This window comes from Triticum dicoccoides, chromosome 1A (genome assembly GCF_002162155.2).
Source record: "Triticum dicoccoides isolate Atlit2015 ecotype Zavitan chromosome 1A, WEW_v2.0, whole genome shotgun sequence".
Lineage (NCBI taxonomy): Eukaryota > Viridiplantae > Streptophyta > Magnoliopsida > Poales > Poaceae > Triticum > Triticum dicoccoides.
The window spans coordinates 131062587-131086978 of record NC_041380.1 but is presented as its reverse complement, the minus strand read 5'-3'; the positions used below and the strand labels follow the sequence as shown (position 1 = coordinate 131086978).

The window sequence follows — 24392 nt, the reverse complement described above, 5'->3', positions numbered from 1 at the left end:
TGGCTGTCGGGGACGAGCGATGGTCTTTTCCTACCAATCTATCCCCCTAGGAGCATGCGTGTAATACTTTGTTTCGATAACTAATAGATTTTTGCAATAAGTATGTGAGTTCTTTATGACTAATGTTGAGTCCATGGATTATACGCAGTCTCACCCTTCCACCATTGCTAGCCTCTCTAGTATTGCGCAACTTTCGCCGGTACCATAAACCCACCATATACCTTTCTCAAAACAGCCACCATACCTACCTATTATGGCATTTCCATAGTCATTCCGAGATATATTGCCATGCAACTTTCCACCGTTCTGTTATTATGACACGCTTCATCATTGTCATATTGCTTGCATGATCATGTAGTTGACATCGTATTTGTGGAAAATCCACCGTTCATAATTCTTTCATACATGTCACTCATGCATCATTGCACATCCCGGTACACCGCTGGAGGCATTCACATAGAGTCATATTTTGTTCTAAGTACTGAGTTGTAGTTCTTGAGTTGTAAGTAAATAAAGCGTGATGATCATCATTATTAGAGCATTGTCACAAGTGAGGAAAGGATTATGGAGACTATGATTCCCCCACAAGTCGGGATGAGACTCTAGATGAAAAAAAATAGAAAAAGAGAAAAGAGAAAGGCCATAAAAAAGGAAGGCCCCAGAAAATGAGAGAAAAAGAGAGAAGGGACAATGTTACTATCCTTTTTCCACACTTGTGCTTCAAAGTAGCACCATGTTCTTCATATAGAGAGTCTCCTATGATATCACTTTCATATACTAGTGGGAATTTTTCATTATAGAACTTGGCTTGTATATTCCAATGATGGGCTTCCTCAAAGTGCCCTAGGTCTTCGTGAGCAAGCAAGTTGGATGCACACCACTTAGTTTCTTTTGTTGAGCTTTCATATACTTATAGCTCTAGTGCATCTGTTGCATGGCAATCCCTACTCACTCACATTGATATCTATTAATGGGCATCTCCATAGCTCGTTGATACGCCTAGTTGATGTGAGACTATCTTCTCCTTTTTGTCTTCTCCATAACCACCATTCTATTCCACCATAGTGCTATATCTATGGCTCACGCTCATATATTGCGTGAAGATTGAAAAAGTTTGAGAACATCAAAAGTATGAAACAATTGCTCGGCTTGTCATCGGGGTTGTGCAAGATTTAAATATTTTGTGTGGTGAAGATAGAGCATAGCCACACTATATGATTTTCTAGGGATAACTTTCTTTGGCCATGTTATTTCAAAAAGACATGATTGCTTAGTTAGTATGCTTGAAGTATTATTATTTTTATGTCAATATTAAATTTTTATCTTGAATCTTTCGGATCTGAACATTCATGCCACAATAAAGAAAAATTACATTGAGAAATATGTTAGAAAGCCTTCCACATTAAAAATTCTTCTTTTATCATTTACTTACTCGAGGACGAGCACGAATTAAGCTTGGGGATGCTTGATACGTCTCCAACGTATCTATAATTTTTGATTGCTCCATGCTATTATATTATCTATTTTGGATGTTAATGGGATTTATTTTACACTTTTATATCATTTTTTGGACTGACCTACTAACCGGAGGCCCAGCCCAAATTGTTGTTTTTTTTCCTATTTTAGGGTTTTGAAGAAAAGGAATATCAAACGGAGTCCAAACGGAATGAAACCTTCGGGAACGTGATTTTCTCAACAAACATGATCCAGGAGACTTGGAGTGGCCGTCAAGAAATAAGGGAGGAAGGCACGAGGCAGGGGGCATGCCTACCCCCCTGGGCGTGCCCTCAACCCTCGTGGGCCCTCTGTTGCTCCACCGATGTACTTCTTCCTCCTATATATATCCACGTACCCCCCAAACATCTGGGAGCACCATGAAAACCTAATTCCACCGCCGCAACCTTCTGTACTCGAGAGATCCCATCTCGGGGCCTTTTTCGGAGCTTCGTCGGAGGGGGAATTGATCACGGAGGGCCTCTACATCAACTCCATGGCCTCTCTAGTGATGTGTGAGTAGTTTACTTCAGACCTACGGGTCCATACTTATTAGCTAGATGGCTTCTTCTCTCTCTTTGGATCTCAATACAAAGTTCTCCTCGATCTTCTCGGAGATCTATTCAATGTAATCTTCTTTTGCAGTGTGTTTGTCGAGATCCGATGAATAGTGGGTTTATGATCCAGATTATCTATGAACAATATTTGATTCTCCTCTGAATTCTTTTATGTATAATTGGTTTACCTTTGCAAGTCTCTTCGAATTATCAGTTTGGTTTGTCCTACTAGAATGATCTTTCTTGCAATGGGAGAAGTGCTTAGCTTTGGGTTCAATCTTGCGGTGTCCTTTCCCAGTGACAGCAGGGGCAGCGAGGCACGTATTGTATTGTTGCCATCGAGGATAAAAAGATGGGGTTTATATCATATTGCATGAGTTTATCCCTCTACATCATGTCATCTTCCTTAAAGCATTACTCTGTTCTTATGAACTTAATACTCTAGATGCATGCTGGGTAGCGGTCGATGTGTGGAGTAATAGTAGTAGATGCGGAATCGTTTCGTTCTACTTGTCTCGGACGTGATGCATATATACATGATCATACCTAGATATTCTCATAACTATGCTCAATTCTATCAATTGCTCGACAGTAATTCGTTTACCCACTGTAATACTTATGCTCTTGAGAGAAGCCACTAGTGAAACCTATAGCCCCCGGTTCTATCTTTCATCATATTAATCTTCCAACACTTAGTTATTTCTTTTGCCGTTTGTTTTACTTTGCGTCCTTATTTCTCTTTATCATAAAAATACCAAAAATATTATCTTATCATATCTATCAGATCTCACTCTCGTAAGTGACCGTGAAGGGCTTGACAGCCCCTTTATCGTGTTGGTTGCGAGGTTCTTATTTGTTTGTGTAGGTGCGTGGGACTTGAGCGTGATCTCCTACTAGATTGATACCTTGATTCTCAAAAACTGAGGGAAATACTTATGCTACTTTGCTGCATCACCCTTTCCTCATCAAGGGAAAACCAACGCAGTGCTCAAGAGGTAGCAGTTCACGAAGAAAATTCTTCTTCACGGTAGAAGTTATGGCGGCCTCTACCCCATCCCGCTTAGTCGTGCATCGTCTTCCTCCGCTCGCCAAGCGTCTCTCGACGTCAAGATCACCCCGTCCCGGTGGCATCAGCGTCTCGGTCACCCCTCCAATAATGTCGTTCGAAATATTGTCCAAAATAATGATTTAGTGTGTTCTTCTGAAAGTTAGACTTCAGTTTGTGATGCTTGTCAGCGTGCTAAGAGTCGACAATTGCCATATAATTTATCTCATCGTGTCTCCACAATGCCTCTTGAGTTGATTCATTCTAATGTGTGGGGGCCTGCTATTGCCTCTTCTGGAGGTTATAAGTATTATGTTAGCTTTGTCGATGATTACTCTCATTTTTGTTGGATATATCTCCTCAAGCACAAGTATGATGTTGAGCAAGTGTCTTATGCCTTTCAGGCTCATGTTGAGCGTCTTCTTCACACTAAAATCATAGCCGTTCAGTCGGACTGGGGTGGCGAGTATCACAAATTGCACCGTTATTTTCAGCGCACTAGGATTTCTCACCGTGTGTCCTGCCCACATACATCTCAGCAAAATGGGGTTGCTGAACGCAAACATTGTCATCTTGTAGAAATAGGTCTTGCCTTGCTGGCTCACTCTTCTCTCCCATTGTGTTTCTGGGATGAGGCGTTCCTTGCTGCGTGTTATCTCATTAATCGCATGCCCACACCTGTTCTCCAACAAGATACACCCATGTATCATCCTCTCAAGGTACAACCTGATTATAATTTCCTTCGCACGTTTGGTTGTGCCTGCTGGCCTAGTTTGCGCAAATATAACGCACACAAGTTAGCTTACCGCTCCACCATGTGCGTGTTCTTAGGGTACAGCCAGATGCATAAGGGGTATAAGTGCTTGGATCGCTCCACGGGGCGTGTGTGTGTGTGTGTGTATATATATATATCGTGACATCGTCTTTGACGAGTCCGTTTTTCCCTACTCCACTCCAGGTGTCACCGTAGATGTCTCCACATTGGCTTATGTTCTCTCTTTTCCTTCCAATGAACCGGCTACGTGTGACAATTTGCGCAAATATGACATGTCCTATTTGTCTACTCACTTGCCTGTTTCAGGCAGTTTTCCCGTTGTGCAGGAACCTCAGGTCATGCGTGCTGCCTCTCCGCCCCACGTGGCCAACGACGTGATCGACGTGCATGGCGCATGCACATCTCCTGTGACCCGCTCTCCCGGCCTCTTTGTGCCCTCGCCTCACGCCTCTGGGCCGCCTCGCCCATCCCATCCTCCGCCCAGGTGCAGGCCGATGCTGGCCCATCCTCCACCCAGGTGTGGGCGGATGATGTTCCGTCCACGCCAGCTGCTTCGTTGACGCCAGTCGAACAACCCGCATCGCCTTCTATTGAGGGTACTCCTGCTTCCTCGACCGCGATGCCCCCGGCTGTTCCCAGTCACACTATGGTCACGCGCACCCGTGATCACACCCGGCGTGCGCTTGTTTCGACTAACAGGACCGTGCGCTATGACCCTCGCCAGCGCGCGTTTCATGCGATGCCCCTCTCTCATCGTGATGCTCTCCGTGAGACTGCCTGGCGTGCAGCGATGCTTGATGAGCTTGTTGCCCTTCATCGCACCAACACATGGGTCCTTGTGCCTCGTCCGCCCAGGGTTAACGTTGTTGGGAGTAAGTGGATCTTCAAGACCAAGCATCGACAGGATGGTACTGTTGTCAAATATAAGGCACGACTAGTAGCTCGTGGTTTCACCCAGCAGCTTGGCATTGACTATGGTGACACGTTCAGTCCGGTTGTCAAACCGGCCACCATTCGACTGGTTCTCGCTCTTGTTGTGTCTCGCGGATGGAGCCTTCGGCAGATTGATGTCGGTAATGCTTTTCTCCATGGTTACCTGTCTAAGGATGTTTATATGCAGCAGCAACCTGGTTTTGAGGACGCTCGGTATCCCTCACATGTGTGAAAGCTGCAGTGGGCTCTCTATGGTCTCAAACAGTCTCCTCGTGCGTGGTATGCTTGGCTTAGTGCACGTCTTCTTGAACTGGGTTTTCACTCCTCCAAAGCAGACACGTCTTTGTTTTTCTTTCTCCACCATGATGTTCAGATCTATATGCTTGTTTTTGTGGATGATATTGTCATTGCCGGATCCTCTCAGAGAGTTGTTGATGGCCTTGTTCACTCCCTTGCGGCCAGTTTTCCTACCAAGAACCTTGGGTCGTTGGAGTATTTTCTCGGTTTGGAAGCGGCATACACTTCAGGGGGGCTGACATTGACTCAACGGAAGTATGCTTTGGATCTTTTACAACGTGTGAGTATGGAGAATTGTAAGCCCACTTCCACACCGTTGTCTACTTCGGATCAGCTTGCACGAGTGTCTGGTCAACCCCTTAGTGTCGCAGATTCTTTCCGATACCGTAGTGTCATTGGTGGACTGTAGTATTTGACACTCACTCATCCGGATATTTCGTTTGTAGTGGAGAAGGTATGCCAGTTCCTTTCACAGCCCACTGATGTTCATTGGGAAGCAGTTAAGCGTATTCTGCGCTATGTCAAAGGAACATTGCACACAGGACTGAAGTTTCATAAAGTTGTCTCCACTAGCATTAGTATTTTTATTGATGCAGATTGGGCAGGGTGCCCTGACGACCGCTGATCCACAGGAGGCTTTGCCATCTTTGTTGGACCGAACCTCATTTCCTGGAGTTCTAAGAAACAGCCGATAGTGTCACGAACCAGTACGGAGGCTGAGTACAAAGCGTTGGCAAATGGAGCTGCTGAAGCCATTTGGTTAGAGTCACTACTCAATGAGCTTGGTGTTTCTCGGCAGCGTGTCCCCGTTCTATTGTGTGATAATTTAGGAGCCACATACCTGACTGCCAACCCAGTTTTCCATGCACGCACCAAGCACATTGAGATCGATTTCCATTTTGTGCATGAGCATGTTGCCTCTGGAGCTCTTGAGGTCAGGTTCATTTCTTCAAATGATCAGCTGGCCGATGTGTTCACCAAACCAACCACTCGACGGATGCTAAACTGTTTTAGTACCAATCTAAACCTTGTACAGAGTAGAAGTTCAGATTGAGGGGAGTGTTAAATAGGTCTAGCGTGACATGTACACGTATTTGTACGTATGTAACTTCTATGTGATGATCATTATATATAGAAGGACGTGGAGAGGCTTTGCCCCACGGGAAACCCTAAACCTATTCTTTTAACTGGGTGTGACAACACTGATATAAAGTGTTCGGATGTGGACATGTGGTACAGATTGAACATGAATTTCGCGATGATAGTCACCGAAGACGGGTTGGAAAGTTGCATACGAAATATGAGGATGTGAAGGAGAAGAGGAGGCAAAAGTGGCCAAAACATCAAAACAAATGTGATGAAGAATTATTTGTACCAAATACTTTGGCACTCTACATATGTACTCCATTGAATGAAGTTAATTTTGTTTTCATGGCGAGAATAGCGAATAATATCTAGGGTCTCAACTAATCCTACATGGCAAAGTCGTCAAAATCCTACATGGTGTTGTGTTTTCCCTCTAAGTCACAGACGAAGTTCTTCTGGATGTTGAGAGAAAATCACATGCGGTAGAGTCAGCTTAACTTATTCCTTAAGTAAAGTTATCGCGTGAATTTGAAATTCGACTGTTGGACAAATGTTAGATGACCATTGCATGAGGCAGGCCCCAATTGGTCATTTTGCACCTTGGAACTACTCCGGCTATAAATAGTCATCCCACCCCCAACCTTCACCGTTTGGCTGGTCCATTTGATCTGACAAGAGTTTGTCCGAGAAACCACTCTATAGTCATATTTCACCAAGAGAAAACCCCAGAGCCCACATTTAGTTAAGTGATTGAGCATCACGAAGAAACAGGTCTATACGAAGCTTGTGCCTATTATTGTTGTGAGCTGCAGACTCACTAGACGGTTAGGCGTCGGTCCGAGCAACCAAGAGTAATTGTGGTTTACCAGGGACAAAGTTTGTGAAGGTTTGGAGTTTACCTTGAAGAATGTGTCGAGAGTAAATCAACTAAAGTTCGAGGTTCTTCATGTTGAGGAGAATAGGATGAAAGAGATTTGTTCATGTGTTCAATCACAAGTCCCTCCAACCAGATGTGCCACTTTGGCAGAAGTGTGAACTGATAGAAAAAATCACTTGTCGCCATCAAACACCACTGATTTCCTCTCTACTTGATTTAATTTCAGTATTTCTATCTGTTGGGTTATTCCTCTCTGTGATTGTTCACTTTGATCATTTCTTTGAAACTAAATAGCATTTCCCTCTATGTTAGTTCACAATGTTTCTGTTTGTATTCTCTCACACAGTACTTAATATAGTATGCATGTACCGCAGGTTATCCCTCTAGTGCTACTTAGTTATTCTTCTCACTTATGTTCGGATAGATATCTCTTAGTAGCCCGTTTTAGCTTTCCCTCTAAGTCGTTCATTTTCTCAGTTTTATCTCCATTAAGTTTCCGTCTTAGAATAGTTTTTCATTTGCTTGTTTGAAAGAAACCCTTCTTAATGAAGAATTTTTAAATATCCTATTCACCCCTCTCCCACCCATCTAGTCGATTCCTGATCCTACAAAAGGGTGGGAACAGGCTGGAGGGAGGCGTCGATCGGCTAGAGAGGATGGGAATGCACAGGGTTTGGCACGGAAACAATGCAGATGTGGCCAAATGCACAGGCTACGGGTGGGATTTTGGGTGAGCAGGGGTTGTCAGAGTCCTACTTGGCGGAGGTTTGAACTCCCGCAAACCTCCCCCAACTTTGATTCCGGTTTACGAGTCCATTGATGTATGTGGCACCGTGTTGGATGGCAAAAATGGTCCACACGCGCCAATCCAAACGTTTGCAGGCGTTTTATGGCACGGCATTGGAGATGCGTTTAATCACGGGGTGGTTCCCTCCATACATGCCAAGAAGTCATGCAACGAGCATGCGGCAACTCTTGTTGACTCAAAGTTTCCTCATGGAGCTCCAAGGTTCCTCTCTCCTCAAACCTACAGATTTTGCCACAATTTTAACCTCTCCAAGAACAGTATATCCAGAGAAAAAACAGCCAGCAGACAGCAACCCAAATAACCAGGTGAATCAATCAATCACATATTTGGCGTGATAAAAAAAGACCAAATAACCAGTGTTGTCATTGGGGTCACCCGCCAAGCAAAAGCACCTCATCTCAACACACGCATGCCCACGAACACTAGTGAGAGGATTATCTCGGTGTTGTTTGGGAGCTGGTTGTCGAACAACAAGAGATCGAAGGCGAGACAAATGGTAGAAAGAAGGACGATGGTTCGCAACATATATAAGGAACTGTCTGGAAAGAAGAGGCAAGTAACATCACTGCACGTACAATGTACAGTTACGGTGTGACGAGCGACGAGCTTCATCCCGTCATTATGGTGTCGCCGATGGTTTTAGGTCGGATGCTGGAAGACGATTGAAACGTGCTGCAAGATTAATGAGAGGATGAACATTGCAGGCCTCTTATACATGCTTTCTCTCGATTCGTGTGGTGTTTCACAATTTTCAACCCGACTAGCGAGAGGGCATGCAGCTCAGCATCTGGAGCAGCAGCCCAGAAATTGGGCCGACCATGGCGTGCTGAGTACCGACTGGCGCGAAAACTAAAGAAAAAGTGACGATGAGGGTGAAAAGAACGATTTTGTGTGTTTGAGAGGACAGTCGTACGGCTGACTACCATTAATCACCGTGGAAAGATGTATGTATTGTAGTTTCACAGTTTTTTTTAATGAATCTAAGTATACATTTTATGTCAAAACTTTAACACTGAAAGTCTGACGCCCTCAAATATGTCGAGTCCAGATCGAACGCATTGCACCGTGACAAGTTTACTCATAACCTTTTGCATCACGTGGCCATTTTCATTTTAGACATGGCAAATCTTACACAACAACATTACAATTTTATCTAATTTCATATGACAAATGTAGACGTTCGCTCACAAATGCTAACATTTGCTTTTTTTATTGATACGCATGTTTATGCGTATTGAACGAAGGACTTCCGGAGAAACTCAGTTTTCCGATCAAAACCCCGTCTCTTCCCGCGCGGAGATGGCAAATCCTACGTGGCAAGGCGCGAGCCAGTCGCCACCTCATCACAATCACCACATCACATATCCGCACAGCGGCTGCCACAGTGCCACGTCGCCTGCAATCCATCCCCGGAGCGGGCCCCACCCATGGCGACGGCAGCCACCACCGCCGCGGCCGTCCCCGCCGGCCGCCACCAGCACCGCCACCACCCAGGCCTGCGCTCACGCCCCAACCCGCGTCGCCTGCACCGACTGCGTCTCCCTGCCTCCGTTGCATTTTCTTCCCCATCCGCGCCGTCCACCTCCTCCTCCTCGTCGCTATCGGCCCCGGCGACGCCGCCGCCGGAGGGAGGAGGGCGGCTGGTGGCGGAGCTTGTGGGCGTGTTCAACGAGCTCACGGGTAGGATGGGAGAGGGCCTGGCGACCACCTCCTCGTCGCGCCTGCTCTTCCGCGCGCTCAAGCTGGCCCTCCCCGCCCTCCGCGACGGCGACGGCGACGGCGGCCAGGCCCTCACGCGAGCCCTCGCGGTGGCCGCGACCTTAGCCGACCTCCAGGTGCTGAGCCAGAGCCTCCTCCCCTGTTCCGTTTGCGTAAATAGGATTATATCGTTCGATTTTGGAGACTGGGGGTGGGTTTTCGTGTTCGCATGAACAGGTAGAATTTAATAATTTTTGGCCTGTTACCTGTGGGTTCCTGGATCAAGTTCGCATCAACAAGAATTGCATCAATTAAGTAAACGATGAGTAGCTCAATATGCCGAATTCTGTTAAATGCGTAAGTTCAGCATTCCTCGTTTCACAGTCACACTTCAGTTACACAAACTATTAAGCTCAGGCTTAAATATGATTATTTAGTTTCATGTCACTGATCGCTACTCTTTGGTTCATACTTTCCATTGAATTTCTCATTTATACCATAAGTTGAAGGCAATATAATCTGACAGTATTGATGGCCAGAGCCTTTCTTGGACGAGTAAATCGTCAAAAACCATCAGAAGTTAACCCATGTTTACGATTAGGCTCTTTGACCAATTTCTAATCGCTCCATTTCCCTGCAAGGTTATGGTGATTCATAAGATATTTGCACTGCTTTGTATGATAACGCGGTTAAGCATTATTGGGCTTATTTATCCACTCTTAAGCTCTCATGTTAACAGGGATTTTGAATTCTTGTTGTATGCATGACGGCAGATGGATGCGGAAGTTATTTCAGCCGGCATATTGAGGAAAGCGCTTGATGCAGGGACTATAAGCATGAGCGATGTAGAAGCTCAAATTGGGACTGGCATAGCTGATTTACTGCACGAGAGCTTAAGGCTTAAGGTTGCTCCTTCAAAGGTCGACGTATTGGATGATGAAAGTGCGAGCTCATTGAGAAAGTTTTTCCTTTCGTACTATGACATCCGGGCAGTAATCTTGGAGCTTTCTCTGAAGCTCGATACGATGAGACACCTTCAGTACCTCCCCAAGCATCTTCAGCGAGTAAAATCTCTTGAAGTAATGAAGATATATGCTCCACTTGCTCATGCTGTCGGGGCTGGTAATCTGTCGCTAGAGTTGGAAGATCTTTCATTTAGGTACTTGTTTCCTCATTCCTATGACCATGTCGATCAATGGTTGAGGAACCGAGAAGCCGAGTGCAAGCTCTTGATAAATGCCTACAAGGCGCAGTTGCTTCAGGCACTGAAATCTGATGATGAGCTAACCGAGATTGTGCAGGACATCTCAATTGAAGGGCGGTACAAAAGCCGCTTCAGTACTATGAAGAAGCTAGTAAAAGATGGTCGGAAACCAGAAGAAGTAAATGACATACTTGGTTTACGGATAATCTTGGACCCTCGATGTGATGGTGGCTCAACTGATTGGGGCCCCAGGGCCTGTCACAGGACACACGAAATCATTCGAGCTCTGTTGAAGGAAGTGCCAGGTAGGACAAAGGACTATGTGACACAGCCAAAAAGAAATGGCTATCAGAGCCTGCATGTGGCAATCGATGTAAGTGAACCTGGGAAGACGAGGCCACTAATGGAGATACAAATACGCACCAAGGAGATGCACAGAATTGCTATTGGTGGAGAAGCGTCTCACTCTCTCTACAAGGGTGGTCTTACGGATCCCGGAGAGGTGAGCCATCTACTTAATTCCAACTCTCTTTCTTCCTTTGAAGTACATTGAATCGTCTGGATTTATCAAGGCACTCGGGTATCTTTCAAAACATAGTAGGTAAGTTGTTTTATCGAACCAAGGGCCAAAACATGTACAGACATAAGTTATGTAAAATGCTGCTTGCTACAAGATACGCCTAAATTTCATCCAGCATGTGAGGCTTCTTACTGAAATTATCACTGGGTTATAACAGTTAGTTCAGAGCTCACAGCTGAGATGGTAGTGACCTAGTTTGGTTTATGTTCCTAATCTGCTGACTTCATCATGACATCGTTTTATCTTGAAATTAGCATTCTTATACCTTTTCTGAGACTGAACTGAAAGATTATTTTGGGGGCATGACTAAGAATCAGCATTCCTTGAATATTCTCCAGGCTAAAAGACTCAAGGCTATTATGTTGGCTGCGGCAGAACTAGCAGCTCATCGCCTTCGAGACCTCCCAGCCAGTGATCATCGAGGAGGTGAATGCAAGAACCAGGCTTTCTGCCTTATAGACAAAAATGGTGATGGGAGGATCAGCATCGAGGAGCTCACGGAGGTGATGGAAGATCTTGGTGCCGAGGGCGAGGATGCGATGGCGCTCATGCATCTCCTTGATGCAAACAGCGATGGTTCCCTGAGCTTCGATGAATTCGAGTCGTTCCAGAGACAGGTGGGTGCAAGTTATACATCCGCGACAAGTTATCCTAACACAGCCGCATTCTCAAAGTCGCCCTGCTGGGCACACAGCTTCTGATATATTCGAAGTGTTTCTGGCTTATCAGGTTGAATTGATGAGGAGCTTGGAGGACAGGGATGACCACTACACGAAGATACTGAAGGATAAGCTGCAGACAATCGACAGCGCTGGCCTCATTCACTTCTACCGCAAAGAGCTGGGAGACAAACTGCTTGTGAGCTGAAATATATGGGCCTTTCTTTTAAGGAACTGCGCTAAACTAAAATGGATCGCCAACTTGTAGTTTTGATGTTGGTGAATACTACATTGAGATGTGATTAACAGCATTGAATTGTACATACTTGCTGATTGTATGTGGAGCTATAGAGCAAGTCTGAGAAAGTAAAGGTTGTCCTCCCACGTTGTGCAGAGGCTAGATGTGGCACTTTGCAATATATTTCTAACTTTGTACATATGGTATGGCTTTGCTCATGTTACTTACAGCATGTTGTTGTTATGAAAACAACTTTTGACTAGGGGTATCCTTTGTAGCGGGGTTAGTGAAATGTAAGTAGCAGCGTGTGGCGGCCTTATAAAAAGTAACACAACAATGTTTTTTGAATAGTTGCAGTCGCCTTGTGGGAACATGACCTATGTCATATGAGTCCTCGGGAAAAGGGCTTGACATACTGTGGTTCAGAACGTTCCCGCTGCTGAAGCCCCACGACTCCTGACGGTCCAAGCCTTACAACATGCCTTGGACCGAAACCTAACCCCCTTTCAAACCTTGGTTTTGAGGAGAGGGAAAGGGAATGACTCTTCTCTTGAGTTCATTCAAGTGGGAGTGAGTGTGTTACAAGCTCATTGGGGCTATTTATAACCTAGGTGTGATTGACAAATGAACAAGGCTACCCTTAAGATGAGGAGGTGAGAGGGTAAAACTATCTTTAGTCCATGAGTCGTGCTCCCATTGGGCTGCAGAAAGTTTGCCACCCATGAAGGCTTCTCTTCATAGGCTTGAGCTTCTTTACTTCCTTGCCTTCATCTTTGACTTGGTCTTTTATTTGAGTCAATTACACCGGTGGTGCTAGAACTTGATATAAATGATCACTTTGGTGCTAGAAGTGGCGGTGTACATCAAATGGGTGCAAAAACTTGGCTTGGGCGTGCAAATACAGTGCATATCCCGTTTTGTATATGTTAGAGTTGTGTCGAATATTGTGTACAAGGTAGGTTACAGTTGGACTCTGAGTAGTATTGTGTTTAGATAGGATATGGAGTCGTGTCCTAATAGGACACTTATATCCTAGGCCTCTCATATATAGCGGGGGTAGACACACGATGTAACCTATGCCAACATAATAGCATCGGAACGCAGGGGAAGCCGGCGGCATGTGCCGGTGTCCAGGGCGACCGGGTGCGGTATTGTAGCAGTGTCATGGGGAGGAGCCCTCATAGTCAGGCCCCGGGGATGTAGACATATCGGTGAACCTCGTTAACAAATCTCGGTGTGGTGCTCGTATGATTGCTTGGTCCTCGGATGATTGACGGTATGTCTCGGATTTATTCTAACAAATGGTATCATGAGCTAGGTTGTTTTGAAGGCAGCGGATCGTTGATTAGAGGTGGGGCAGAATTCGTCGAATCGGTCGGCGGTCGAGGCCCATGACTGGAAAAGATCGATGGAGCGACCGAGTTCTGTTCGTGTTGAAAGTAGTCGGAAAAAACAGATCAGCGGGAAGCACGTGTGATTATGTGTCAGCAGCAGACGACTTGACGTGCGGCGATCTTGGATTGATAGGGCGAGCGTACAGGCAGCGGCGATGCGTCGCGCAGGGCAGGGAGGCAGCAGGTCGATCGATCGATCGACGGGCGCTGTATACGGAGGCCCAAAGGCGCGTGCTGGGCACCGGCCTAGCTGGCGGAAGCCGCAAGGCTGCGGGCGGCGAGACACGGAAGAGGTGGATCGTGCTGGATACGGTCGCGTACAGCAAGAGCAGAGACCGAAGATTTGTTTTGAGAAAAAAAAAAAAAGAGGACCGAGTCCTCACGTGCCACGCAAGGCAGCCAGATCGAATCGGCAAGCAGTAATTCCGTTGATACTTACGCGTCCATCAGGAAGCTTTGGAAGCAACTAGCCAGCATTGGAGATTGAGCCAAGAGACACCACGTGAAGGCCATTTTTTGGTTGGATTTGCTACCATGCACGCTCTGTGTACTTGTGCATCATGGTAAGAATCTTAGTTATTTTTTCACAGCGTCAGGCATACAAAGAACCATAGCGTCAACGGATACTAGGTTTGAGGTGAAGATGTTCAACGGGACTGGAAACCTTGGGTTATGGCAGACAAGTGTGAAAATTTGTTGGCACGACAGTGATGATTGAAGGCGTTGCAGGAAGTCAATTCAGCTAGGATGGAGTTGTGATGTGATGGATGGAAATTTGCGGAAGACGATTTGGGAGCCCTGAAGCGTGTCGTTACAGTCGAACAAATTCGGCTGGGTCGGACTAGACAGCCTGATGGATCGACTTGGATGTCGGTTGGTACAGAAAACGGTGGTGGGATCGGCGACGACGACATAGGAGCGTAATGCTGATGGTGACCGACTTCTGGGGCGTGGAAACACGCGGCACATGCCCGAGGCTTGTGTGGCTTCGACAAGACTATGGCGCAGGATCGATTCAAGACGGTGCACATGAGAGCTTGAAGTCGACGGGGCGCGGGGTGGACTGATCATCTACCATGGAGTCATGTTGAAGGTGGAGCTGGATTGAGGGGCTGCGATGTAATGATCCAGGGAATCAAAGCCTATTCAGCAAGGGGGAAAAGCGAGTGGCACGCAGTTCGGACTGGAGCCCAGTGGTCTGATGGAAGCGTGAAACTCGTCATCGGTCGGTGATGATCGATGGTACTATGCAGTGGGGTTGAGTGGTGTGGTTTCGCGACCCTTGAGACTCGACCGGGACAGCGGAGGTTCGACGCAGTAATAGCGGCGAGGCGTGCGGTACGCATGGGGCATGGAGATGGGCCAGGGCTCTGGTGGTCATACATGTGGTGAGACAACTGCGAATTTGACTCGGGATGACTACAAGCAATGGTGAAATTCCTTCAAGTTTCAGACAAGCTGTCAAGAAAGGAGCGGTGATGTTGAGTTCAGGTAACTCTTATGTGTGACATCTAATATGTGAGTTGTTCACTTTCACACGGGTCAGTGATTAATGTGTGATGGCGTTGGACGGATACTCTGGAAGTTGGGAGCGCAAACTAGAGTAATATGGAACTTAATTTCGTTCGAGTGTTGACTCTGGTCAAGAAAAAAAGGGACTACAAGTTGCAGGTGGAGTCATATGAAGTCTTTGGAGTAGCAGTGGTACTCATGGGATAAACTCAAATCCAATGTACATGAAAGTTTGACGCATTGACGAATTCAAGGTGATGAAGAATATTCGCCGAGGTGGAGTTTGTTAGAGTTATGTCAAATATTGTGTACAGGGTAGGTTACAGTTGGACTCTGAGTAATATTGTGTTTAGATAGGATATGGAGTCGTGTCCTAATAGGACACTTGTATCCTAGGCCTCTCATATATAGCGGGGGTAGACACACGATGTAACCTATACCAACATAATAGCACCGGAACGCAGGGGAAGCCAGCGGCATGTGCCGGTGTCCAGGGTAACCGGGTGCGGTATTGTAGCGGTGTCATGGGGAGGAGCGTCCATAGTCAGGCCCCGGGGATGTAGCCATATCGGTGAACCTCGTTAACAAATCTCGGTGTGGTGCTCGTGCGATTGCTTGGTCCTTGAATAATTAACGATATGCCTCGTATTTATTCTAACAATACTAGTATGCGTGCACGCGCAATGCGCGTCTTTACGTTGCAAAGTAATTTCGATGAAAATAAGTCATGAAAATGCCTGGAGAAATGATTCAAGACAAATGACCATTGTGCATGTATGGAAGCATAAAGAAAATAATAGAAATTAGCATAAGAAAGCTTGTCACGTTCTTACGACAGTAACTATCACATGAATATGTAATTTGCAAAAAAATTAGAGTCCCAATTGCGGAAAATATATAAATGAACCAGGGTATATATGAACTCGCCTTGGAAACACATTTCTAAATCCTCAAAAAAAAATTAAAAAGCTGCACGCGCACATCTCCATGTTCTATCCCTGCACAGAAACTTTCACGGAAAAACATTTTTTTTTTTGCATATGCAAAAAAGACAAAATAACATGTCATAAAATGTTACTTAGAAGCACTGAAATTTGTCTTTTATGCGGAGGCAAAATAAAAAAATATTTTTTCGTAAAACTTTGTATCGCGCATATATATTGCGAAGATGTATGCATGAAATTTTATTTGGTATTTTTTCACATTTTAACGCACGTTCAAAATCCATTTTTTTAAAACAGGTTCATATGTATGTACGTACCTAGGTTCAGGTAGTGCCTCCTCTACCTATGGCTATGTTTTACTGTAACTTTCCACCCAGAATTGCACGTGAGACAGGTTCATATGTGCGCTATGCACTGGTTTGTTTTGTTTACCTTTTAATTTTTTATTCTTATTTTTCACCTTCTGTCAGACTTTTTTTAAGTTACCTCCTGTCAGACTTAGTGGTACAGATCCCACTTGTGTCTGCAACCACATGTGCCACGTAGCTCTGCGGGCATCTGTAGTAAAACAATTTGCACTGCTCTAGGCGACTCGACTATGGCATGGTGTGACTTTGTTAGCTCCAAAGAACTGACATGCAGTGGGGTCGCTACTCCGTGCTAACACAAACTCCTAGATGCTTATAGAGTGACGCAGACAACACTGATGCTACTGTAGCGGCGAATCCCTGCATTATAAGCCGTCGGATGGAGCCCAATGAACGGCCAGGAATGCATTTTGATGCATGAAATCAAACTTTCAAAACTGATACGCTATATAGTATATAGTATAGATACATTATCTATGTTGACTAGGTGCGTGGGTCCGCTGTCAGCGAGTGACCAAAAAGAATGTTTTTTTTCGTAAACCCCCTCAACAAAAAATATTATTTTGACAAAAAAAACATATGTATGTGGCATTTTACTTCTCTATGCCCAGTGGGTCCCGCCTGAAAATTTTAACAGTAAAAGATTTCAGGGCAGGTTTTGAACCCGCGTCCACAGGCTACCAAAACAACTGGCCAACCACTTAACCCTGCGAGTCGTCAAGGAAACGATAACGGCAGCATAAATATTTAGCAATGACGCTTATGGAGCTTAAATGGGCTGGAGATATTGCAGCCCATTTTGCACAAGCTATACAATAACAACAACAACAAAGCCTTTAGTCCCAAACAAGTTGGGGTAGGCTAGAGGTGAAACCCATAAGATTTCGCAACCAACTCATGGCTCTGGCACATGGATAGCAAGCTTCCACGCACCCCTGTCCATAGTTAGCTCTTTGTCGATACTCCAATCCTTCAGGTCTCTCTTAACGGACTCCTCCCATGTCAAAATCGGTCGATCCCGCCCTCTCTTGACATTCTCCGCACGCTTTAGCCGTCCGCTATGCACTGGAGCTTCTGGAGGCCTGCGCTGAATATGCCCAAACCATCTCAAACGATGTTGGACAAACTTCTCCTCAATTGGTGCTACTCCAACTCTATCTCGTATATCATCATTCCGGACTCGATCCTTCCTCTGTGGCCACACATCCATCTCAACATACGCATCTCCGCCACACCTAACTGTTGAACATGTCGCCTTTTAGTCGGCCAACACTCCGCGCCATACAACATTGCGGGTCGAACCGCCGTCCTGTAGAACTTGCCTTTTAGCTTTTGTGGCACTCTCTTGTCACAGAGAATGTCAGAAGCTTGGCGCCACTTCATCCATCCGGCTTTGATTCGATGGTTCACATCTTCATCAATACCCCCATCCTCCTGCAACATTGACCCCAAATACCGAAAGGTGTCCTTCCGAGGTACCACCTGGCCATCAAGGCTAACCTCCTCCTCCTCACAGCTAGTAGTACTGAAACCGCACATCATGTACTCGGTTTTAGTTATACTAAGCCTAAACCCTTTCGATTCCAAGGTTTGTCTCCATAACTCTAACTTCCCATTTTGCACAAGCTATATTTATAAGATATTTTAAAACGGAAGTAATAAAAATTATGTTCCAATATTTGTGTATTATCAATATTATGTAAATGAAAACAATGAAATATATACCCATGTGTGTGTAAATTATTTAGTTAATACGGATATTAAAATGTATATTAGATACAATGTATAATGAATACAAAGAAAGTATAAACTCATGGCTTATATTTAATTTTAAAATGATGAATACAAACATTCACTTAATATCTATAATTATTCACATGTCTATATTTTTTACTCATGACCTATATTTGAAAGCAGTATATATTTTTATAATAGAATAATATTTTAAAATGTAATTTTAAAAGAAATTGTATCATTTTAATTTTGTTATACATTTTTATAATTCATAAATATTTTCAATATACCACTGTGTATTGAAATAATACACGAAGATAAGGTATTTCGTTTGTACGCTTGGTAGTTTTTAAAATAAATGTACCAACGTTTTGAAAATAATACATGAACATTTTTATTTAATATACATTTTAAATTTCTGTATTAACTAAATATTTTATATAGTACATGGGTGTATATTTAAATGTTTTTATTTACTAGTCATGGTTTGATTGTATAAAGTTTATAGCACATTTAAACATAATTTTGATAACTTACATTTTATAAATATATCTTTAAAAAACAGCGCGTGCAAAATGGGCCGAAATATCTACAGCCCGTTTGAACTTTAGATGCGTACCTGCTAAATTCATGTTGCTAAAACAATTGGTGAATACATATAGGATAGTTATCCAATTAGAACGTCGTGACATGGACAGCGTACTTGTTGTACTGATTTACTCTCTATACCTGGTTGCGTGTTCGAGTCTTGATCTTGCCTTTTTCCTGTTTATTTTGACCAGCGGGTACTTTTTTACAAAAAGATATATTCTGAGGGGGGTTTCGGAAAAAATCAGACCACCCGCCTTCTCCCTCAGGTCCAGTGGCTGACAGCCTGACCCACACACCTAGTCAGCGCAGAATCCGTATACCAACCCGATTAGCACTGTATTTGCACCTCCGAGTCAAGTTTTTGCACCACTTCAATGTACAACACAACTTCTAGCACCAAAGTGACCGTTTACGCCAAGTTCTAGCATCACCAACGTAATTGCCTCCTTTTATTTTCTCATTTCCTTTGACTCGCTGGCCATGAAGATTTGTTTGGACTTATGTTGAGCGAGATAGCTTGCTTGGGCGGTTGGGCCCTTGATAGCTTGCTTGGACTTATGTTAACCTCTTTGACTTGTGTTGACCGTCCATGTGGATGGCTAGGACAACCAGTATAATTTTAGCTATTCTCCCTACATGAGTGCTTTGTTGCTCACAACAATTTTGCCAAAATATTCTCTCTTTGTCACTCTCATCTATACATTTAGCTTGTTTTTCTATCTTGTGCATGTTGTTTGCCTATTTCGTGGGCCCATTTGTGGCAATGTGATTATTTGTAAGAAAGTGAGCCTAGTTCATGGGTGTATAGTGATCGCATAGTCTAATAATCTAGACAGTAATCACCGTGGACCTGCATTTATGTTCTTATTTATTACATTATGAGGGTCATTCTAAAGATTTCTATCAGAAATGTTGTATATTAATAGGAAATTTGAACACATTTCCTTTTTTCCGATTACTCGCATATTGTTTTGTTAGACTTGTATCTTTTATCACAACGGAAACGTTTATTGCATAGTACTTTATCACAACTAAAACCATTTCTTTTATTGCATCATGGAACATTGTTTTGCTTCCTTGTCATGGTACAACCTATGCATGTATCACACTGGAACTGAGCCGCCAATCTTTCTTGCCAAGTGGCATGTATGTTTGTCACCAAGTTTTCATACATTTTTCCTATATTTTACAGTTTCATTGTTGCCTCTAGGTACCAGCCATGAACATTGCTAGTTAGTGCCAACTGAAGTATAATCTATTCATCATTGTCATATTCACGTTGGTGTACGCATGTTGACTTCATGGAAATTAGACGGTTTGTATTATTTCAATTTTATTTTACATTTAATTTTAGGTATCATTCACGCATGTATCACACTGGAATCAATCTGCCCATCTTTTGTTCCCAGTGTCATGCATTTGTGATTGATCCTTGGGAGGGTAACTCATGATCACCACTTCGCTCTTCTGAAGTTCATCTTGAGACCACACATAGCCTCAAAGTATACGGGGGAATTTGAGATAGACAATGACAGGTTTTGTTCCTTCTACCATGATCAAGTTGTTATCATGAACTTGAGGTGATACCCTTCTTGAGACAATTTTCCCAACCGCACCAAAGATGTAACTATATATCTTGGCCTTCTCCAAGATAACTGGACAACATCAACTACAAGGTTAACGATAAGGGTGCCTTCGTCTCCATGATAGCTCAAATAGCCTCCTCGGTTAAGAATGGGAAGGTGAGATTCGCATTCTCGGTGGCTAAGACCTTGCCCCCCTCATGCCAATAGTCGTTGACCACTGATCAAGGTTCTAAAATGTCCTTGGACTTCTCCAGGAGGAAATCGTCCAAACTAGATGTTGCACTTTCTTTCACCTTCTCCCATTCACAATGGCATGAAAGTAGGTGGTGTTGGCATCACCCTTCAGAAGACAATTCTGCCGGCTCTGCAGCTGCTAGAATATCTCCTCACCCTTGTAGATTTCCATAAGGGGGACCTCAAGGCACACTGCTGGAGCACTCTTCATTAGGAAGACCATAGGAGTCTAGGGGTTGATCAAGGGCCCGGATCTGACCAGGAATGTCATCCTTATAGTGACACGGCAACCCCAACTTTTGCCCCATAACATCACATAAATTGACGTGAGACTTTAGAGCATTGATGCCATATATCCACTACGCTAAAAAAATACATTGACAATACACCTTCATGATAGAAGGTGCAGGTTTTTGTCATCGATTTGCGCTCATGACAAATCTATGTTTGAGTCAAGATGTCATACTATGGCCCAGTTCTTTTGCTAGAATCCCTAGATTCTCCCAGAATCCGGCCCCTACCCAACTTCTCCCAAAATCTTTCAGCCCCGTTTATTTTACAATCCTATCTAATTAGGCCCTAACTAGATAGAATTGTAAAACAAATGAGGCTCAAAGATTCTGGAAGAAGCTGGGTAGGGGTCGGATTCTGGGAGAATCCCCAGATTCTGGCAAAAAAACTGGGCCTATGTCGGTCATAGATCACTTCAATGACAAAACTCGGTTTTTGTTATTGAAGTGTGCTTTTCCATGAGAAAAATGTCTTGTCATGGAAGTGTTTTTGTCCCGGGTGACCGGTTGACATGGGAGAAGACTGGCACGTGGCAGCCGCTGTTAATGGCGTCGTGATTGTGTCGTTAGTCAACTTGTCATCCTATCCATCAAAGTGTTGGTCCAACAGAGGCCTATTAGAATTTACTGGGTCATCTCATGTCGTTTGGCCCATTTGTTCGGCCCATTTTGGGACCATATGTATTTGGGCAAATCAAGGTCTACTATGGTTGGCCTAAATTGTTAAGGGTCATACTGATTATATACAATTTTGGGACCAGACAATGTTGGAGAACATGGTACAAAACAAAAAAAATACCATACTAACACACAAGAACATTATGAAGATGAATGGACAAGATGGATCTCACCAACACAAAGAGAGATGAAGATGTGCAAGATGGATCCGAACTGGGTTTCTCGCTGGTCTAGCAACGCTGCCGCTGATCACAGCTAATAATGAAATTGCACGACCACAACAACAACCTTAGGCTTGCGCGGAGACAAAGACGTGAAAATTCCAGTCACATGTTTCATCCGCGAACATCAGCAGTAAAAAGAATTGTTAAGAAAATCGGTAGTCACATGTTTCATCCGCAAACAACATCAGCAGTAAAAAGCATTGTTAAGGAAATCGGTAACTGATAGTTTCTCGGACGGCTTGGGAGTAGCGATTAATCAGTGAATCAGCCTATTATCTAGATTGGAGTAGCGATTAATCAGTGAATCAGCCTATTATCTAGATTAATCGGTTGATCATTAATCGGTAGATTAAATAGGAACCTACCAACATTTCCAGGTATTATATCATACTCTCCATTATGTAATATACCAAATATGTAATAATTTGGTCAAACCCTAGCTATTGAGTGAGAGGGGGATTGGACATTTCCAGGTATTATATCATACTCTCCATTATGTAATATACCAAATATGTAATAATTTGGTCGAACCCTAGCTATTGAGTGAGAGGGGGATTGGAGGGGTTACGGGCCAAAACTTTGGGTTGTGTTTGCCCCTAAGTTAATGGGCCAACAACGATTAATCGATCTCACGGTCTCACAGGCCATCCTACGAGTAGCAATTAACTGGCCCGTTAACTGATTAATAGGACGAATTCTTGAACAGCGGTACAAAGTACTAAATCCCAGCTACAGGGCCATTGGCAGGGCATAAGCAGCAATGCCACTGTTGCCTAAACAGCGTTGGGCCAATTCTGAAATCAAATTGGCTAAACATACCTAGATACTGAACCAGCTCACTGATTACGTCGGCACTTGTAAAGTAATCCTATCACATCCCAAGAGAACAGCAAAACTCACCTACATCTACAATTTGTAAACCAATAGACATATGTCACGGTAGACCCAACCAATATTACCACCAAAGGTAGGCAATGGTGAATGCTGATCACACACAAAACTGATGGCTAAACCACAAGGCAGGACTATGCTCCACGCTAGCAATCATCGAACTGCCACCGTCTACAGCCAAGGTAACTGACTACATGTACTCACAGTTTCAGACACATCTATGTATGAACCAACAAATATATCTAGAACATACCAACCACACGATCGCTTGGAATGAACTGAATTCTAATTGCAAGTGACAAAGATCACACACCTCAAAGAATCAACACATAAGAGCAATAGCAAAATATTCATCAACATGTAAGACCTGCATAGCTATTGGCTAATCTAGAAACACCTGCAATAACATGTTATAAGCTCAAGAACACATGTATCAACAGGATACATCTCTCCGTAATCACACCACCTTATTAAGATCAACAAAGCATAGAATACGGACATGGAATAGATTAAAAGCATTTAGACTGATAGCATACGGACACCAAAATTTAAGCACGCATCGCGTTACAGCAGTAGGCGATGAAATATTCAGGAAACATAAGACTCAAGGTTTCAGTTTAAACGACAAACGGGACACATCTAAGTGAGTTCGACTCTCGATAGGTAGGTAAAAGAGCAGAGCAATCGCAAGCCACCTCTAAGCCTTCTGGTTGTAGACGTAGGTGAGGCCGCACTTGCCGCAGTAGTGGCGGTCGAAGTGGTTGGCCATGAAGGTGCCCGCGCCGCAGTCGGCGTTGGGACACTCCTTCCTGAGCCTGGTCACCTTGCCGGTGGCGTCGTCGACCTTGTAGAACTGGAGGACGGCGAGCTTCACCTTCTTGTGCTTGTGCTTTTGCTTCTTGGGCTTGGTGTAGGTCTTCTTCTTGCGCTTCTTGGCGCCGCCGCGGAGGCGGAGCACCAGGTGGAGGGTGGACTCCTTCTGGATGTTGTAGTCGGCGAGGGTGCGGCCGTCCTCGAGCTGCTTACCGGCGAAGATGAGGCGCTGCTGGTCCGGCGGGATGCCCTCCTTGTCCTGGATCTTGGCCTTGACGTTGTCGATGGTGTCCGAGGACTCCACCTCCAGCGTGATGGTCTTGCCCGTCAGGGTCTTCACGAAGATCTGCATCTTGGCGGCGGTGGGAGGTCGCCTCCGCGCGCTGCGGCGGCGCCGGCGGCGGCGGGGTAGGGTTTGGGTTGGGGTGCGGAGTGGAGGCTAGGGTTTGGGAGGCCTGGAGCAGTCTGGCTTTATAAGGAGAATGGGCGTCTGGGCTCCCTCCGTGGACGGTACTTTTGGGCTGGGTGTGGATTGACTAGGCTTGGGTGGCCCATTTCATGTGGGCTTTGGCTCCAAGATTTCCACTGTCAATCAGTTCACTAAAAAAAAGTTCATTTTATTGTCCTCAAAGAAAAATATCTCCATTCTCAAAACAAGAAAGAAGAAAAATATCTTCGTACAGACGCCAAGAAGTTCACTAAAGGGGGATTCATTTCTACTGTATTTCCTAAAGGAAAAAAAAGGTATCATTTCTCGGACAGGAGTTGATTTCTCGCAATTGTGCTCCAACGCTGACCCGTAAACTGAACACTGCATTTGTCCAAGGAATGCATGGGGGGCTACCGTGGACATGGGTGGGGGAGCCAGTCATCCAATGCTAG

At 44.5% G+C, this 24392-nt stretch overlaps 2 protein-coding genes across 2 annotated transcripts; one reads left to right on the top strand and one right to left on the bottom strand.

Annotated features, from left to right (window-relative positions):
• The first annotated feature begins 9224 nt into the window (after positions 1-9224).
• On the top strand, positions 9225-12478 carry LOC119366656 (probable GTP diphosphokinase CRSH1, chloroplastic). Its single transcript, XM_037632433.1, has 4 exons — positions 9225-9707; positions 10344-11276; positions 11693-11971; positions 12084-12478. The coding sequence occupies exons 1-4, from the start codon at positions 9300-9302 to the stop codon at positions 12219-12221; spliced, it is 1758 nt and encodes a 585-aa protein (XP_037488330.1). The 5' UTR covers positions 9225-9299; the 3' UTR covers positions 12222-12478.
• Positions 12479-23179: 10701 nt separating this feature from the next.
• Positions 23180-23975, bottom strand: LOC119366649 (ubiquitin-40S ribosomal protein S27a). Its single transcript, XM_037632423.1, has one exon. The coding sequence runs from the start codon at positions 23860-23862 to the stop codon at positions 23395-23397; it is 468 nt and encodes a 155-aa protein (XP_037488320.1). The 5' UTR covers positions 23863-23975; the 3' UTR covers positions 23180-23394.
• Positions 23976-24392: the final 417 nt, after the last annotated feature.

What these genes read in the sequence shown, in the direction of transcription:
- LOC119366656 (XM_037632433.1), top strand. Translation starts at nt 9,300, where the DNA reads ATGGCGACGGCAGCCACCACCGCCGCGGCCGTCCCCGCCGGCCGCCAC. An exon ending in CGACCTTAGCCGACCTCCAG is followed by an intron (nt 9,708 to 10,343) that starts GTGCTGAGCCAG and finishes GCATGACGGCAG; the next exon opens with ATGGATGCGGAAGTTATTTC. An exon ending in GTCTTACGGATCCCGGAGAG is followed by an intron (nt 11,277 to 11,692) that starts GTGAGCCATCTA and finishes AATATTCTCCAG; the next exon opens with GCTAAAAGACTCAAGGCTAT.
- LOC119366649 (XM_037632423.1), bottom strand. Translation starts at nt 23,862, where the DNA reads ATGCAGATCTTCGTGAAGACCCTGACGGGCAAGACCATCACGCTGGAG.